The sequence below is a fragment of the Clarias gariepinus genome, chromosome 23 (genome assembly GCF_024256425.1).
Source record: "Clarias gariepinus isolate MV-2021 ecotype Netherlands chromosome 23, CGAR_prim_01v2, whole genome shotgun sequence".
NCBI lineage: Eukaryota > Metazoa > Chordata > Actinopteri > Siluriformes > Clariidae > Clarias > Clarias gariepinus.
In genome coordinates, this window is record NC_071122.1 from 15,638,858 (window position 1) to 15,656,205 (window position 17,348).

Consider the following 17,348-nt stretch of genomic DNA (forward strand, 5'->3'; position numbering starts at 1 on the left):
CAAAAAATGTGAGTTATTCCCTGGAACCTTTGTTTAAACTTCTTTTTTTTACAGGATGAATAAAGCTATGACAGCGGGTTACGAGCGATATGTAGGGAACAAGACCACTCATCATATCATGTACCCCGAGAGCGCTGTAGACCTGGCTCCCGGCACCCATCTTGTCCTGCTACCTTTTAAACTGAAAGACCTTGAATGGGTGGCCAGTGCCCTTTCAACTGGGAAAATTAAAATGTACGTCACTGACACTACGTAATCAACACATCTCTAGATTTATACAGTGCAATACCACAGGAATTTGAGGAAATCCAGACTCACGTGTCAGTAGACCACAGTCTTTCACTAAAGTAAACATGGACATTTAAACGTAAAGAGTTTAAAACGTAGCTTTAAAATGTCTGGCTCTCTAAAGCGCTATATAATTTTTTTTCCCCATCTGTAGGACGTACATGAGAGTGAAAGAATTTGTGCAAGCAGATAAAAATAAGGTGTGTTCATTCATTTAAAATACCATCACAAGGTTTTATACACGACATTTGATCACTGTGCCTGACAATAATAGATATCAGAATATTTGTTTCTCTAACTCCAGATGTGGTTTTGTGATGTGCTTGAGAATGCAGGTGATCGTGGTGAATCCGAGCTTCTTTAAGTACATTCATGACAACTGGACAGAGCATCATGGTAGATACCCGTCCACTGGTATGCTGGCCATCGTGTTCGCGCTGCACCTGTGCGACGAGGTAAAACATAGGGTTATGTATAATAATTTTTGATTGTGGTGTCCTAATATATTTGATAGAAAATTATCTAGGGGTGGGTTAGCCGTGGCAGGGGGCATTTTAGCACATAACACACACATTAAAATAAATAATTATACAAAAACACTAAGTTGTGCAACTTAACTTTAAGTTTCTAAATTTACAGCTCAGGCATATTAGCTCAGATATTTTTATCGCTCCTTTCTATTTTGCAGCCCGCAACAGAACGCTTCCTCAAATCAATACACAGCTAACTGTTTGCGTCTCCTTCCGCTTTTCCGGGTGACTAAGCGCTTTACAGTAGTTGATCAATTGGAATGGTTATTACCGTCGCGCTCACCGCCGCGTGAAAACGTCAGCGGCCAAAATAAATTAGTTGCATTTCAAAGTCATTCGTAAAATGGCCGCCAGGTGGCGCAAAGTGACATTTTCGCTCGTTGCCGAAAATACAACAGTGACCGTTATACAGCGTATCTCTGTATCTGTTTATTGTTATTTAAGTTCTGGATTATTTCAGGTACTTTAAACACATTGTTGGGTTGCTCATGTTGGCTCATATGAGATGTAGTTTACAAATGAACACCTGGTTGGGTTATTTTGACCCAACAACTGGTTTATTCATTATTCTTTCCTTTCTCCAAATATCAGCCTGCAGAATGTTTGAAATATTACTGTTATTGTGTCACAGGTGTAGTTTTAAGAGTTGTTTAGGCAGGAATGCGTGTGTATACAGCTCAAAACCTCCATCAGTTGTTAAAGATAGCGGCTATTTAGAAAACATGCCCAGTGATTTCTGAGGTTCAGGAAATCTCCCGGCGCTCTGCGCATAACACCGGGCCAAAGAATTTATTAACGGTTTCTAAACGTGGGCTATTGTTTTTTTTTTTTACTTATAGTATTTGTTGATTTAATTTAAATGAGGTTTGGGCTCAGGACTTCAGAATCGTGATTCTCCTCTTTAATTTACTCCATAGTTTTAATCAGCGCTCAGCCGCATGCATTAAGTTTTCCAGAGCGCACCGGCAGAAGTAGACTAATGATTATGAACGCGTCGGGAAAACAGCAAGCAGACTTAAAAAAAAACGTTTGCGTTCATTTTCTGACGCGCTCAAGTTCACCAAAAACAATACAGAGCAGCACAGTTTACAACACTTACAAAATCACAACACTTACAAAATCACAACGTTTTTTCGTTATTGTGAGTGCGCTTAAATAAAAGTTAAGTCTTATAAAGGCATGTAGTCTTATATAGTTTTATTATATAGTTTTTGCACATTAATCTGACACAGTTTTTTCAGCCTGTCACGGCGTGCGCCCAAATCAATATCGCTCCTCGCTCACTAGTTAGGCGGCCTCCCCTTCAGACATGCGAAGCAGCGGGACCGCAGAATTACACATGACTGGTGAGCTATCGTTACTATGGTTGCCCGGGCTTGCACCCCGCGCTATAAAATACTCGGGGTTTGTTGGGCTACAGTCGATTTTACTACGCGCTGTGTATGCAGCGCGCGTGCAACAACGCGGAAGTGCGGCATGCAAGCAGGGCAAATGGAACGCGCCCGGGGACTTCAAAGAAGCGAGAGGTGGGAGGGGCCGGTCCGGCCATCCGCGGAGAGCAGAGTCAGCGCGAGCAGACGGATGGCCATTGCACTCACACCGCGTAGTAAAATCCACTGTAACCCAACAAACCCCAATCATCACCAGCCGTGCCTTATTCCGTCATGTCATGTGGGCATTATAAGCTTTGTATTGAAAACTTCTAACTAAAAAGTGGCAGCTGGCACGCCTAAAAATAGACGCAGGTTATTTTTTTAATAGTCTAAATAAAAACCCTCCGATTTAATTTCCTATAGTCTAACCAGCGCTCAACCGCACGCATAGTTTTCCCGAGCGCGAGGAATTTTTTTGTGCTAAATAATGTTTATGCAGTATAAGAATTCCTATTAATCCTGGGTTGTTCTTTTAGTGTCACTATAGTGCTTTACAATGCCAGACAACATTCAAATACAAATTATTCACCCTCCCCAGGTGTGAATCGGCTGTTCTCACCTATACATTCAGAGAAACTGTAATGGACCTCTCCACACTTTAAAAACCACTTGAATCTGAGGCTCTTCTGGAGACTTTCAGTGATTTCAATTTGTGTAATTTTAATCTCCTGGATTCTAGATTCTAAAGTTGACATTGTTACCTTTTTTAATAATTGGAATGGAAGAACTTGTTATTTTCCTTATGATAGCATAAATTGCATTGTTTTTAATCAGTCTATACATAATAATATTATTTGGTATTTATTTATTTATTTATTTTTTAAACGGGTATGGGGGCTATCTTGGTTCATTAATCTCCGTGCCTGGTTTAGTATTCAGTGCGCATCTGTTATATTACAACTATCATAACACTCAAATACCTTTTATTGGGGGTTAAGTGACTGATGTGCCTAACATTTTTCAGCTGAGCCTTTGTTTCACTGAATAATCAACCACCGCGACACCCCCCTCTCCCTCACACACACACACACACACACACAGAGCCGACCAAATCATTAGCACGTCCCTCCCCCAAACAGCACAGACATTTACTTACACCTGAACTGAGTTGTTTGAGTAACATGGGTCGAACCCGTTACAAATCAACAGTCTACTGCATTTCATTCTTATAATAACGCAAAAACACAAGCGGGGCTGAAAGACCGACATCAGCTGACGCAGTAGAACGTCCTAACACTGTTTTAATTTTATGGTAATTTATTTCAGTTAATAAATCTACTATAAATTTAAAGAACACAAGAAATAAGATGACACAAATCCATACACGCTTTTTTTCTAATTACAAGTGATAGAATCAAAAGGCTCACTGTGTTAACATTTATTGTGCTTAAATTTGATCCTAATAAGATTTGATTTAATTTAAATTCTAGAACAGTGGCAGCTGGAACACCTAAAACAGATGCAGGATTATTTTTTTATAATCTAAATAAAATGCTGTTTTAAACGTGGGCTATTGTTATTTACATGCAATATTTGTTAATTTAATTTAAATGGGGTTTGGTCTCCGGAATGTTGAGCATCAGGATCCTCTTCTTTACTTTCCTACGTGGAATCAGCGCTTAATCGCACGCATTAAGTTTTGTAAATTCGTTTAATGTTTAATAGTAAATAATGACCCCCGTTGCGCTGTACCACCGCTCGGAAAACCTTATGAAATACAAGTTTAGGACAATTATGATGATCTGCCACGGCGTGCGCGTGTGATGGGTGTACGCCCAAATCTACTATAACTACTCCCTCACTCCGTAGGCTCCCTGAATAGGCGGCAAAGGGACGGGAGCCGCCTATTTGTGCCGGCTGGCGATAATTAACGTTAATATGATCTCGGGCTTGCTCCGCATTATAAAAGCAAGGCGCGGAGGTTTGTCTGAGGTCTGGGAAGTACGTGATGTAATGGAGAATATGAAAGAAGCATGTCAGTGGGGAGATGTGACGCGCCCAGGGGACTTTAAACAAGGACATTAGAATTCCGCCCTTTGATCTCCGCGCTGAGGACAGCGCGAGAAAGAGCTGCGCGAGCTCCCGCGGCACCTTCACTCCCGCACCGCGCCCGCCCTCGCAGCCCCGCTGCCGAAGAGGAAAAGTGTGGTTAGGTTTTTGCGTCAGCGAGAACTCGCGCCGGCCATCGACAGCGGGAGAAGCGCCGTCACGAGGGAGCGTGCAGGAGCGCTGCCTCCGCGTGCTCAGTTCTGCCATTCGCACCAACACTTATTGTCAGCTGTGTGCCCGCATGCCAGTGTGGCACAGCCCCCGGAACTGCACATGCACAACCTTTATCCCATTCTTTCCATTCTCCCTCCTTCAACACTTTCCTTCCCCATTTTGCCTAAATAAATTACCCTTTTCCCGTAAGACCTCGCCTCGTGTCCGTGCTTTATGGTGCCGCCCGTGCAACATGGGTCGAATCCGTTACAGATCATAACAGTCTACTGCATTTCATTCTTATAATAACGCACAAACACAAGCGGGGCTGAATGACCAACATCAGCTGACGCATTAGAACGTCCTGACAATGTTATAATTTTTATGGTCATTTATTTTAGTTAATAAATCTACTATAAATTTAAAGAACACAAGATATAAGACGACACAAAACCCTACACGCGTCTTTTCTAATTACACGTGATAAAATTTAAAGGCTCACTGTGTTAACATTTATTTTGTTTTAATTTGATCCTAATAAGATTTAATTTAATTTAAATTCTACATTTGTATCGTCATTTTAGTTCTGTGATTATAAATTTGTTTAACTACAATGTTTTACTTGATTTTATCCGCTACTACGTGCAGTTCTAAAACTCCGTGTCTCATTAATCCAGCAGAGAATGAACTAAGGCATGAGGCGTCAGTCTGTAGTTATATAGCGCCACTCAACGGTAAAAGCCAGCAAACGCACAAAGCCAAACGGTACCGCCGAGCGCGGCGACGGTAGGACCTACAGTCCGATTGATTAACCACTGTATATATATATATATGAGAGGGAGAGAGAGAGGGATAGACAGACTGACAGGTAAATAGATAATCATTTTGTTGTTTCTTTTCCCCTCCAGGTCTCAGTGTTTGGATACGGTGCAGATCCCGAGGGAAACTGGCATCACTACTGGGAGAAGAACAAATATGCTGGAGCATTCCGCAAGACAGGTGTGCACAATGCTGACTTTGAACATAAGATCATTCGGAATTTGGCCAAAGCAGGCAAAATTAAACTCTACAATTACACAAAGGGGAAAAGTATGTCTCCTAATGACGTTTATTGAATACATTGGGGCTACGTAAGCATACGATGGAGTAAAGCCGAGCCAAAGAAGTGCCACAAACAGCTGTGATCCGCCCAGCTATTAAATGACCACTGTGAGTTACGCTGAACCAAACCCGCTGACAACAAGCTGTATTCTCTACAGACCAAACAGTCCTTAATTATTATTATTTTGTTTTAAAAATATTCTGTTGTTTCTTGCTGTGTTTTTTTTATACTGCAGCAGTTTTATCTAAAGGTTCAGAAACTAAAGGAAGTGAGCAGACAAAAGCAGCTACGGGGAGCAGCTTAAGGCTGAATTTGTCGACACTGTGCTAAACCTAATAGCCTTAGAGATGCAGATTTAGGGGTTGTCCATCCTTAGGCCCAGTGCTAAGAATACAATAAGCAAAACAATGGTGAAAACCTGTTGACATTAAACCACTTACTCATGTCTAAGACAACAAGACACAGTTTGAGTTTTAATTAAGGAATGTCTAAGGAAAGTGTCATTCTCTACAGATGTGAAATCTGTTTTCATTTGGGACAGAGAGAAAACGGCAATAACTAGGCTTTTTTTTTGGGGGGGGGGACTGTAATATGTCATGGGCATCCGCACGGATTTTGGTAACAATCGAACAGACAGTATTATAGACGGTATAGATATAGAAGGACAAAGGTCAACCCCTACAGCTACAGGGTGTTTTATAAGTCTTCTCTTTTTCACATTATGTGAGGCATTGTAAATGATGTTTTGAAACCTCAGCTGTTTTCAGCATTATGGATCTGTGGCCTTTTCTACTTCAAAGCAGTGAAGTAATTTAATTCTAGTCATAGTTTCCTCAATGTTATTTAATTTTTTATTTTTTTTAGTAGCATGCATACGAACACCTCCTACCTTTTTTATTTTTAGCAACAAGCAAAGCAGGGCGATTGACTTTAACCAGTGGAGAGAGACAGACATAAAACAAGGCTGTAATGTGGTTCAACTAATTTCTTTCACAATAGTGAAAAAACTGAATTTCTTTTTTTTTTACTTCCAATTTTTTTTTCTTTTACAGTTTTTTTCTTTCCAAGTTTTCTTTGTTACATGACTGTGGTTTAATTTGTATGTTTTTTATATATATATTTATGAATGTATTGTGTTTTTTGTTGTACACGTCATTGCCCTGTGTTTATTACTGTGGTCTACTGACACATAAAGTCTTGTCACTTGAGCACAGATTCACTAAAGATAATCATTCCTTTTAGGATGGAAGAATAGATAGATAGCCTATTTTGTACATGCATGAAAATAATTTAGTGGATGTGGATATTTGTTTCCATAGCATGAAATTTTCAGACTATGGGATGAATAAAGGTATATCTTATCTTATTATTCAAAATGGCAAATATTTAAAATGATAAACAATAAAAAGTTGAGAATAGATAGCAAAACATTTTAATTGGTAATACAGATTGCTATTACATTTTACATATAAATTAAATAGTTTTTTTATTTCAATTGTACTTTATCATAGACTTGAAGAAAACGACAAAGAAAAACATGAATTTCATTTATAAACATAATGACATCACAAACATAGTCACAGCTCTTAACTTGTACTTAAGTGTGCAAGTAGAAAAATAAAGAATGAATCGATCATCTTGGTTACTTGTTATTTATAAAATAAAACAGTTCAAACATTACTTTTACAATGTTTGCCCTAGCATTTTGTCCTGCTTTCTAGGAATTCAACACACATAACATTTAAATACACGTACATGTCCACTCAAGTCACCAAATAGGTTCATGTCTCAATGTGCATTAAAAAAAACAGTCACAATAGTGACTGGAAGAAATGTGGACGAAAAAAATCATAGCTGGAGGTCACTTAAACACTTGGTAAAGTTGCATGGTAAATTATCAACAGTAAAAACTGTTCTATGGAAAGAAAGGGCAATTCCATACTGAGTAAAGAGAACTCACAGGATTGGAAGTAAACAGCTGTTTGGCCATAAGACAAATATTCTTGGCCATAAGAAAAGAGTCATGTGGTCTGATGAGTCCAGACTGACCCTATAACAGAGCGTCAGGGTAAAAAGGGAAGCGTCCTGCACACATTATGCACAGCAGCCACTGAACCAAAGTCTGGTTATTATTTGTGGTAATGATCTGGGGTTGCTTCAGTTTGTCTAGTCAGGGCTTAGCAACGTTATATGGCATATAATGACCTGAATGTGCTGAAAGACACATCTATTGAGTTTTTTCCTTGTTGATACAGGCATATTCTAGGCAACTGAAAAAGTGGTTCTGGAACTGGCTGCCACAGTGTGTGCTGTAATTAAAGCTATTTTTTCGGGCCGGGCAGGGTATACTTGAACACTGGGCCACCATTAATAAGAGAGGACACCTTTTAGGCACACATTTTAGACAGACTACTTAAAAAGTTTTGAAAAATCTTAAACTTGTTTAATAAGGAGATCCTCTTTTTGCCTTGAGGACAGCTTGATACCATTTTACAATGTAAAACAAAAAATGTTTATATAATCCTAATCCATTAACTCAACACGTACACACAACTAAATATATCATTGAGCCTTCATGAGTCAATCTTTAGTTAAGCAATTACAATGTGTTTGAAACCACAATGTAATTGTAACACCACAGGTAACACCACAGGTGTTTTGAAACCTGAAACCACAATTCAGGTGACTTTACTGTTTTGTACTTAAATAATAACACTGTCTAATCTTTGGACTTACATAATCATGTATGGTTATACATTTAAGCCAAAAACTAGGCTTGCCCATTTAATTGCCTCCAAATTTTTTTTACTGGCGCAACGTCTAGTGAAATTTACACCAATTATATGATAATATCAGGCCTGCTGTGTGCTGCAATATAACATTTAAGAATGCTAGTTTATTTTAGCACTCAAAATACCCTAGAAAAAGCAGTTTTATGACTACAAATTAGGAGGAGAACCAACTGGCACTTGAATCTGAAATGACTGTCAGATGTTGCAGGTGTTTTGAACTTGTTGATATTAACTGACTACCACTGGAAAGTTGTCTCACATGTTCAGGACTGGATTCTCAGGACACTTTACTTTCTCTCAAGGTAAACAGAGAACCTTTTGACTTCATCAATGTGAAAAAAAATAAATTAACAACCTATGTTCTTGAGTAACATTAGATATGTCAATATTAGATAGTATAGTTTTAACATCTTGAAAAAAATTCAATATCGTAAAAAAGTTCATTTTCTTTTGCAATTTAAAACATGAAACTCATTCTATTCATTACATGTAAAGTGGAATTACAAGGCTTGTTTTGTTTTAATGATTACAGCTTACAAATCATGAAAAGAAATCCATAAAAATATTAATATAAAAATAATAGAATATTTCTTATGATCAATCAAAAAGGGTGGTCAGTGTGGGCAGGTGTGAAGACCTGCTGGAAAAAGGAAATTCCATAAAGGATGAAATACTCTAAAATCTCCTGGTGAATGGCTTGATAAAACACAGCGAACCAACACCAGCTTGGGAGAAAATCCATTAAGCACGGGGAGAACATGCAAGCCCCACATACACAGACCCTAAGGCAGGAATCAAACTCAGAACCTGAAGATGCAAGGCAACAGTGCGAACCACTAAGTCACTGTGCCACAATGGGATCATAATATCCAAATAAAATGCAAAGTTATGTTTCATCTGAAAAGAGAACTCTAAACCACTGTGATTCAGGATGGTTCATCAATGGTTAAGGAGTGACTTGATACTAGAGACATAACGGTTATAGCCCATTTCCTGAAGACATCTGTGCGTGATAGTTTCTTGTGTACACTGTCTCCAGCCTTACCCCAACTCTGCAATGAATCTAAACTATATGAGTTTATATACAGCGGAACCTTGGACTAGGAGCATAATTCATTCCGAAAGTGGGCTCATATTTCAAAACACTCATAAACCAAATCAAATTTTCTCATAACAAATAAGAGAAATTCAAATTATTCATTCCACAGCCCAAAAAATTTATACATAAAAATAATTAACACAAAATATAAAGTAAATATAAACCTAATGAACTACTTAATTACTTGCAATCCAAGGTTTCACTGTATATGAGTAAAAAAAAAGTTATAAAAGAAAATGTGCTTTTCCATATATTTACATTTTTCAAGATGTATTCTATATTAAGGATGAATAAAACCAGCATTTTTTGTGCAAAAGAAAAAAGGACAACAATATTATTTTAAAGAAGATGAAAACAGCCTTTACAAAAATGTCAACTCTTAACACTTTACAAATAATGGTAATAGAAACTCTAATTTAAAACTGATGAAATATGTTATTTTTGCTCTTAACAATGTCCTTTTTTACCGTTTAGAGACCATTAATGAAGAATCACCTAAAATGTACCATGCAGCTGAGTTTCCATTATGGCCAGCAAACAGGTCCTGACTGCACAGCTGAAAATATTATGCCCTTGCCTATTCTCCTTAAAACGGAAATGGTGGTCATGCTTGTTTTTCTAGTTTATGAGAACAAGAAAAATAATAATCCTAACCTGAATTAGCAAGAACTCAGTGTTTATATAAGATTTATGGCCAACAAGATGGATGTCTTTGCCTTTTAATACTGATTGTTGTTATACATATGGGCTCTTAATCACTGTTTGCTCAAAAGTCGTCCAGTTGTTCTACCTTTCTTTGTCTTTGTCATGTGTCATTCAGACAATATGGAGACGAAGGATGCGGGAAACAGGCCAGTCTTGTTTGGCTGTCCCTCAACGTAGCCATGCTGAAAGCGAAAAGATTGTTGGTGATTAGAGACTTCAGTATAAAGACTACATAAATCTTGAAAGGTATACAAATGGGACTTAAAATACACGACTGCAAAATAAGACTAGCAGGCTGCACAAAGTATTCAAAAACCTCATGTTGAGACTCATGAGACATATGAGAATCTTTGCCACAGAACTTTACACTATCTACTCCCTATTTTTTGTTCCATCTAGAGAGCTACCTACAGTATATCCTAAAATGTATTTCTTAAACTGGTCTTGCATGGCTTATTGTGTTCACCAGAGCTACACATGAAGGGTGTTATTTAAGTCCACCAGAGACTCCTGGATGCCTAACTCAGTACACACAATAAAATATGCGTATAGAGAAAGTGATTTGTTTCTTAATTGAATGACACATCCATATACTCCATATAACTCACAGAGCTCACAGAGTAGAGAGTCAGTTCCTGCTACATTTGCCCAAAAAGTTTGAGAATGCTTGTATTAGACTACTGCTATTAGATTCAGTCCTACTGAAATCTTTCCCTACCTTCATCCATATATTTATTAAACTATAATATTTTAATTAGTTTCTTGTATTAAATGTTTTATCTTACTACAATTTATACCCCAGAAAAAAATATATAGTCAACATTTTTTATTAGTCTGCATTTATTTTCTACTTAAATAGTTTTGGGCCTTTAACCCTTAATCCCTTTTAAATTACCTAAATTAAGAAAAGGCTGATAGGTAGTTGATTAGTTAAATCTGGGGCAGAGAAAGCTTTAAAAGGCTGTATAGAGAAATCGCACCAACATGTATAATTTGAATAACCTGTGTCTGTTAATAAAATTACTTTTCGTACAGAGTTCCTAGAATCTAATATTGTGTTTCAATGGGAGATCAACAGGACAAAATATCAGCCATGTGGTTAGATATTCATTTAAATAATTTAGCTCTTTTTTATTGTGTTTGCATATGTTTTTATAAACATGGGAAGTGAGCCTCATGGAGAGGAAGCTTGAACATCTGTGTTTTTATATAGACCAAAGGTCAGCATTTTACTACTCACCCACCAATCAGTGTCTTCTTCTGCTAAAACCACCAGTACCTCTCCTTCACTGAAGGTAAGCTCGTCATGATGATCAGCCACACAATCATACATGGCTTTCACCCGTCTCAGCTTCGACTTCATCTGAGTAGAACACAGAGCACAGCCCTGACACATTATGTACAACACACAGCTCACTGATGATTCAGTCAGCAGTAATACAGCCTGTGGTTAAAGAAGGCTGCTGGGTCATTTGCTGGGTGTGATCTGCAGACACACAATGAGCTCACCGTGGTTCGTCTGGGCATTGGGTGTGGGGCGCTAAGGCAGGAGGATGAGGAGCTTCCATTAGAGTCCAGACTGAGGGAGCGGGGGGAAGTGGGGGAGAATGCTGTTCCCTGTCGCCCCGAGCTGCTACTGCCTTGAACAGTTGAATACAGGAAGTGGGAGGTGTGGCTGTCAGACTCTGACTGAAAACCTGCAGGAAATGACAAATAAATATATCTCTTCCTTTTAAATGCATAACAATGTGGGAACTTCCCCTTAGCAAGACAGCATTGGGGGTTGTAGTTCCTAAGAAAGGTAAAAAAGTCAAGTCTTTCTCAACTTATATACAGTATAATGTCATGTGCCCTGTAAATGACTTCAACATCATACCTTTAAAACTATAACTTTTACACCTTAGACTAAACTTAAAACTGGCTATCTAACAGAGGTGGAAAGTAACGAATTACATTTACTTGCGTTATTGTAATTAGGTATTTTTTGTAGTTTTTAAAATCTGTAATTTCCCTTTTACTTAAGTATGTTTTGTTTGACGTATAGTACTTTTCTACATTTAAAATCAAATTAGTTACTGAGTAAAAAATAAATTAATGCAAATGAAAAACAATAATAAATAATGCAATGAGGAAGGACAAAAATTGCACCCTGGAAACCACTGCACTGATTGATTGATTGATGGGCGGGGAGAGCAAACGTGATAAACTCACAAGAACGATGGAGTCAGACCAAACAGATGGCAGTGATGATAGAAAAAAAGAAACTCTGTAACTTTTACTCTGAGTGAATTTTTAATGAGCTACTTTTTACTTTTACTTGAGTAAATTTTTATACTGGGAAAAAATATTTACTTGTACTTCAGTAAAGTTAACCTAGAGTAACAGTACTTTTACTTGACTACAACATTTTATTTCTCTTTCCACCTCTGCTATCTATTAATATAAAAGGGAACACTTGGTTATCAATCACTAAATTGTCATTTATTTTATTTCTTGTATAATTACAACCCTTATTACTCTGGTCTACTTCAACACCGTATAACTTACATTTAAAAAAAAAAATTAATCCCACAGTTTGTTTCAATCCTAAAAATACACCACGCATCATTGGGATAAGTAAGAACCGACTCTTTCACTCAGGTTATATTTCCGCTTTATGTTGCTGCAGACTAAACAGTTGAGCACTTTTTTTCTTCATATTTAATACTAAAAAGTTTTTTTCTTTCCCATTTTGTCATTACAGACTCATTTTTTTACTCAAACACCCTTAATGCAGTTTAATGCCTGTAAAAAGAATATCAGCATAACTGAAAAACATAACAATAAAGAGACAAAAACCACAGAGAAGAGGAGAGATGAATGAGGACTTACTTCGTTCTGGCAGTTCAGACAGTGGGTTGAGGGCCGTCACTGGTGCAGTATACTTTGGAGACCCTGATCTGAAATAATCTTAATTTCATTAACAATATTCATTCATTCATCTTCTATACCGCTTATTATGTACAAAGTCGCAGGTCTTTGAGCCTATCCCAGGAGACTTAAGACATTGGGCAAGTGGGTGTAGGGTGGTAATCCACCACAGGGCACACACACACACACACACACACACATACACAATTTGGGAATGACAGTTAGCCGAATATACATGTCTTTGGACTGTGGGAGGAAACCGGTATACCCGGAGGAAACCCACCAAGCACGGGGAGAACATGCAAACTCCATGCATGCAGACCCTCGACGGGAATCAAACCCTCGACCTAGAAGTGTAAGGCTACTAACCACTACCCCACCACGACGCCTTATTCTCTTTTATATTTATAACTTATTTGTGACCCGTTATATCAAGTCATGTATCAATTTCAACAGGATATTTTTGCCCTATGGCCAATAGTATGCATCAGGTGAAATGTATCAGTTTTATAATGTTGGCAAACATTGGTTGATAAATACTGTACATTCCTGGTCCTTTAAAAGAACTGAGAAAGTTTTAAACCTAAACATTGTTTTAAAGCCTTTTAATAAACTTTATACAAGCTAGATTCTGCAGCTGTGATGGAAAAAATTGAAGATTTTTTTACAACAAAAATCATGCTGCTGGTAATTGAATTTTTTCGGGATGGAGGGAAATCCTGGTGTCAAAGTGATCCTGAGGGTTCCCTCTTTCTTATTATGTTACAGAATCCTTATTTTTCCGAGGTCCTCCCAGTAAACAAAATCGTACTGCCCATATCTCAGAAACAAAATTTTATACAGAACTGAATTCGGTATCGCAATAAAGCTAAATCTGAAAATATGCACAACTCAAATTACAACTTAATTTGATGTCGTGGGTCACATTTATTTCAAATTAATGTACACTTACATTTAGGCATTTGGCAGACGCTCTTATCCAGAGTGACTTACATTTTACTCTCATTACACATCTGAGCAGTTGAGGGTTAAGGGCCTTGCTCAAGGGCCCAACAGTGGCAACTTGGTGGTTGTGGGGTTTGAACCTGGGATCTTTTGAACCGTAGGCCAATACCTTAACCACTGAGCTACCCCTGGCACATGTATTTATGTATTAAGACTACAGAAATATTTTTTGACTAATAATATGACCTGTAAGTCATAGAGCAATTCACAAAGCATGTTAGTTGCTAAAAGTGATTTAATATTTTTCTTGGATTATTTTGTTATTTTGTGCACATGGCCTGAAGAATGAACAATATTTCATCATTTTCACATCATACCAGCAGGGGGCAGATATCTTCTGCATTTAGAGGTAAAGGAACTTACCCATACTTCTGAAAAGATGAATCTTGAACACTAAAGCCTCGAGGACTTGGCAGAACGCCATAATCTATCGAAGAAAAAAAAATCCCAAAAGATTTAAATTAAAACTGACTCTGAGACTTGTAAGTATGGTTCTGGAAACAGCGGGAGGAAGAAGTGCCCTTACCAGCACTAGCAGGGCAGCAGTCTACACGAGGGCTGTAAGGCACCTGAGGCGAGGGTTCAGAATAGGTCCGTTTATGTCGGATCACTAGAGGAGGAGGAGTTCTCTTTGTATTGGAAGTGACCTCTCCCCACCCATCTGGCGGACTGACAGGAGGGGGAGGTGGAGGGATGTTTGGTACTAAAACAGAGATGGGAGGAGACCACAGACCATTCATATTCACTTTTATTCACAGTTTTGTATTGTTTTATTACATTTTTGAAAAGGATTTAAACTATTTTTATAACTAACAATGTTCCTAATTTTACATAATAACTGCTACATATGCCATAAATGAATTATTGAGTAGTGAACATAAGGTGTATTATGTGTCGTTGGGTGTCTGGGGACGGTTCCACTTGACCATAAAGACGATCCTCGTAGCTAGTAGCTCAATAGTTCTGAACTGAAATTTCATACAGGCTCCCTGAGCCTCCAATAACAAACTGGACTCCATATTAACTTAATGACATCTTCTGTTATACTGAACTTCCATCATCCTAACACACGGTATGACTGCAAAACAATTCATCACCCAAATTCAACTTAAGGTTCTAGCTCCTAGTGCCATTTCAGGAAGTTTTTCCTTACCCATCAGGTACCCATCTGATCATTTTAATTCATACACATGTTCTGAAATTTCATACACATTTCCATAAGTTTTGTAAAGCTGCTATAAAAGCGCAGTTAGAAAATATAATTGAATTGAACTGTCTGTCTAAAGCATTGCTTAGTTGTCCTATATGTTTTTTATGCTAAAAAAATAAACAGTATTAACACACATGGACATTGAGCCTCCAAATATATTTTACCATTATGAGCCATTTACACATGTATTTATACCTGCAGTCCCTGTGCTTATAAGCTATAAAACACCACATGTACAGTATTTTGACTTGTTATGTTGATGTGGCTATATTATGGTGTTAACCATGATTTCACCATGGATGTAGAATGTTGCCATTGATTTGACACAACAGCATATTGTGTAATAAGGTTTTAGCCCTCTGCTTTGAACAATGTAAGAAATATTTAATGAAATATCTTCATGATGTCTATACATTGTCAACCACAACAGGAAAAAAACATTACTTTAAATCCTAAGGGATTTTTACACCTGTAGTTCATTCTAAAAATATTTTGACATCATATTTTTAGAGTCTTCTCCTGCTGTTATGGTCTTTTTATGGGCTCCAGGACAAAAATCTTCAGCATGTGCATAAAGCTTAAACCGATTTCTGAGTTATACATGCAAAGGAAGCTCAACCACATGCATGATCTGTGTGGGCTGGTCTGTTTTTGAGAAGTTTGACTGTAACATGCTTACAATTATTTAAAAGTCTGGTCAAAGTCGAACCAACATATTTCCGATATGATTTTCCGAAATGATACTTAAATGTACTGACTGGCACACGAATACTGTATATATTTCCTGAAGAACTTAAGCATGTTTCATACAGGGTCCACACCTGATTCTAGTTTCTGTTTGCCCGTCCCCTTTTTAAAAATGAGGAACATTTAGTTCAGCAAAGATGGTGTATCCCGCAGCAAAGAAGTCAGCGAAGATGGCCTATTGTGAGCTATAGGTCACATGTAAGTCAGATGAGTCAGGAATCATATCTTACCTTTCACTCTCGGGGGCAGTGGAGGTGCTGGTGAAGATGGTGGAGGAGGTGGAGGACTGTCCAAGCTGCGCGTCTGTGGATTGGGAACAGCGTACATCTCCCGTCTGTTCTCGTTTCGTGACGGAGGCAGCCTGCGGCCTACACTGAAGACTGCTCCTCCTCCTCCTCCTGCTCCTCCTTTGCGATTATGAGATGAACTGCTGTGGTACACACTTAATGGACGAGCAAAACGATCCTTTTTCACAGGGCATGACTGTACACGGAGGTGAATTACTTTAGTACCAAAACAGCAAATGTAAACAATGTAGACTATGAACATGAAATATAAGAATGTGTCCCGTTTCATACAACAGTCTAAATGTTAACATTGTAACAGTTTTTTTTTGTCAATCATTGGCGCAACTGCTATTAATATTTAGATTATTATGATTATTATTACATAAAGAATGACCTTATCATCCAGGTCATCATCGCTCTCGTACCAGTCGTCTTGCCGCAGTCTCCACTCATACTCAACGTGAATGTGCATGTTGAACTGGTTATTCTGAGCCTGCTGGATCTAAACAATAAACTCAAATATTTTATGGCTTGTATTTTATGTTAATTGTTTTGTTTTTTTTTTAACAAAAACAACAACATTGGACTACAGTCAACTGTTAAAGACATATCTATCTGGTTGTTAGGGAATGTGAGCTATGACATAATCTTTAATAAAAACAACAGAAATGCAGTGTACCAGTTCTTCACAGTGAGTGTGCTTCTGTCTTCGAGCAATATCAAGGGCGGTCTCACCATTTTCATTCTCTATAAGAACAGAACAGTTTCCATCATGCCCTCACCTCATAAGGTACACAATCACCTTATTCTTTGAAACCCATATCCACAATTATAACTTACCTTTTTTATAGAAACTTAAAAAATTGTTTTATACTTCTTATTGAATTAAATACATAAAATAACAACACAAAGATTTTCTCACTGATATGTGTGTTGGCTTTGGCCTTCAGCAGGAGCTTCAGACACTCTGTTTTATTGTGCAGACAGCAGTAGTGCAGTGCAGTGTTTCCCTTCACAGTCTGTGCATCTATATTATTA

General features: G+C 37.9%; 2 protein-coding genes across 3 annotated transcripts in view; one reads left to right on the top strand and one right to left on the bottom strand.

Moving 5' to 3' along the window:
* st3gal8 (ST3 beta-galactoside alpha-2,3-sialyltransferase 8) overlaps positions 1-7,235 on the top strand; it is a 27,158-nt gene extending 19,923 nt beyond the window's left edge. For both annotated transcript variants that reach the window (XM_053484270.1, XM_053484269.1), the window contains 4 exons: positions 55-234; positions 443-488; positions 624-743; positions 5,362-7,235. In XM_053484270.1, the coding sequence (XP_053340245.1) occupies positions 55-234; positions 443-488; positions 624-743; positions 5,362-5,568 (553 nt within the window). In that variant the 3' untranslated portion in view covers positions 5,569-7,235. The remainder of the gene's footprint in view (positions 1-54; positions 235-442; positions 489-623; positions 744-5,361) is intronic.
* Positions 6,970-17,348, bottom strand: part of unm_sa1614 (un-named sa1614) — a 38,716-nt gene continuing 28,337 nt past the window's right edge. Inside the window, exons 19-29 of the mRNA XM_053484267.1 lie at positions 17,233-17,348; positions 16,990-17,057; positions 16,705-16,812; positions 16,254-16,506; positions 14,593-14,769; positions 14,430-14,493; positions 13,023-13,090; positions 11,661-11,848; positions 11,392-11,514; positions 10,237-10,333; positions 6,970-8,641 (exon numbers count right to left, since the gene is read on the bottom strand). Of these exons, the coding sequence (XP_053340242.1) occupies positions 10,259-10,333; positions 11,392-11,514; positions 11,661-11,848; positions 13,023-13,090; positions 14,430-14,493; positions 14,593-14,769; positions 16,254-16,506; positions 16,705-16,812; positions 16,990-17,057; positions 17,233-17,348 (1,240 nt within the window). The 3' untranslated portion in view covers positions 6,970-8,641; positions 10,237-10,258. The remainder of the gene's footprint in view (positions 8,642-10,236; positions 10,334-11,391; positions 11,515-11,660; positions 11,849-13,022; positions 13,091-14,429; positions 14,494-14,592; positions 14,770-16,253; positions 16,507-16,704; positions 16,813-16,989; positions 17,058-17,232) is intronic.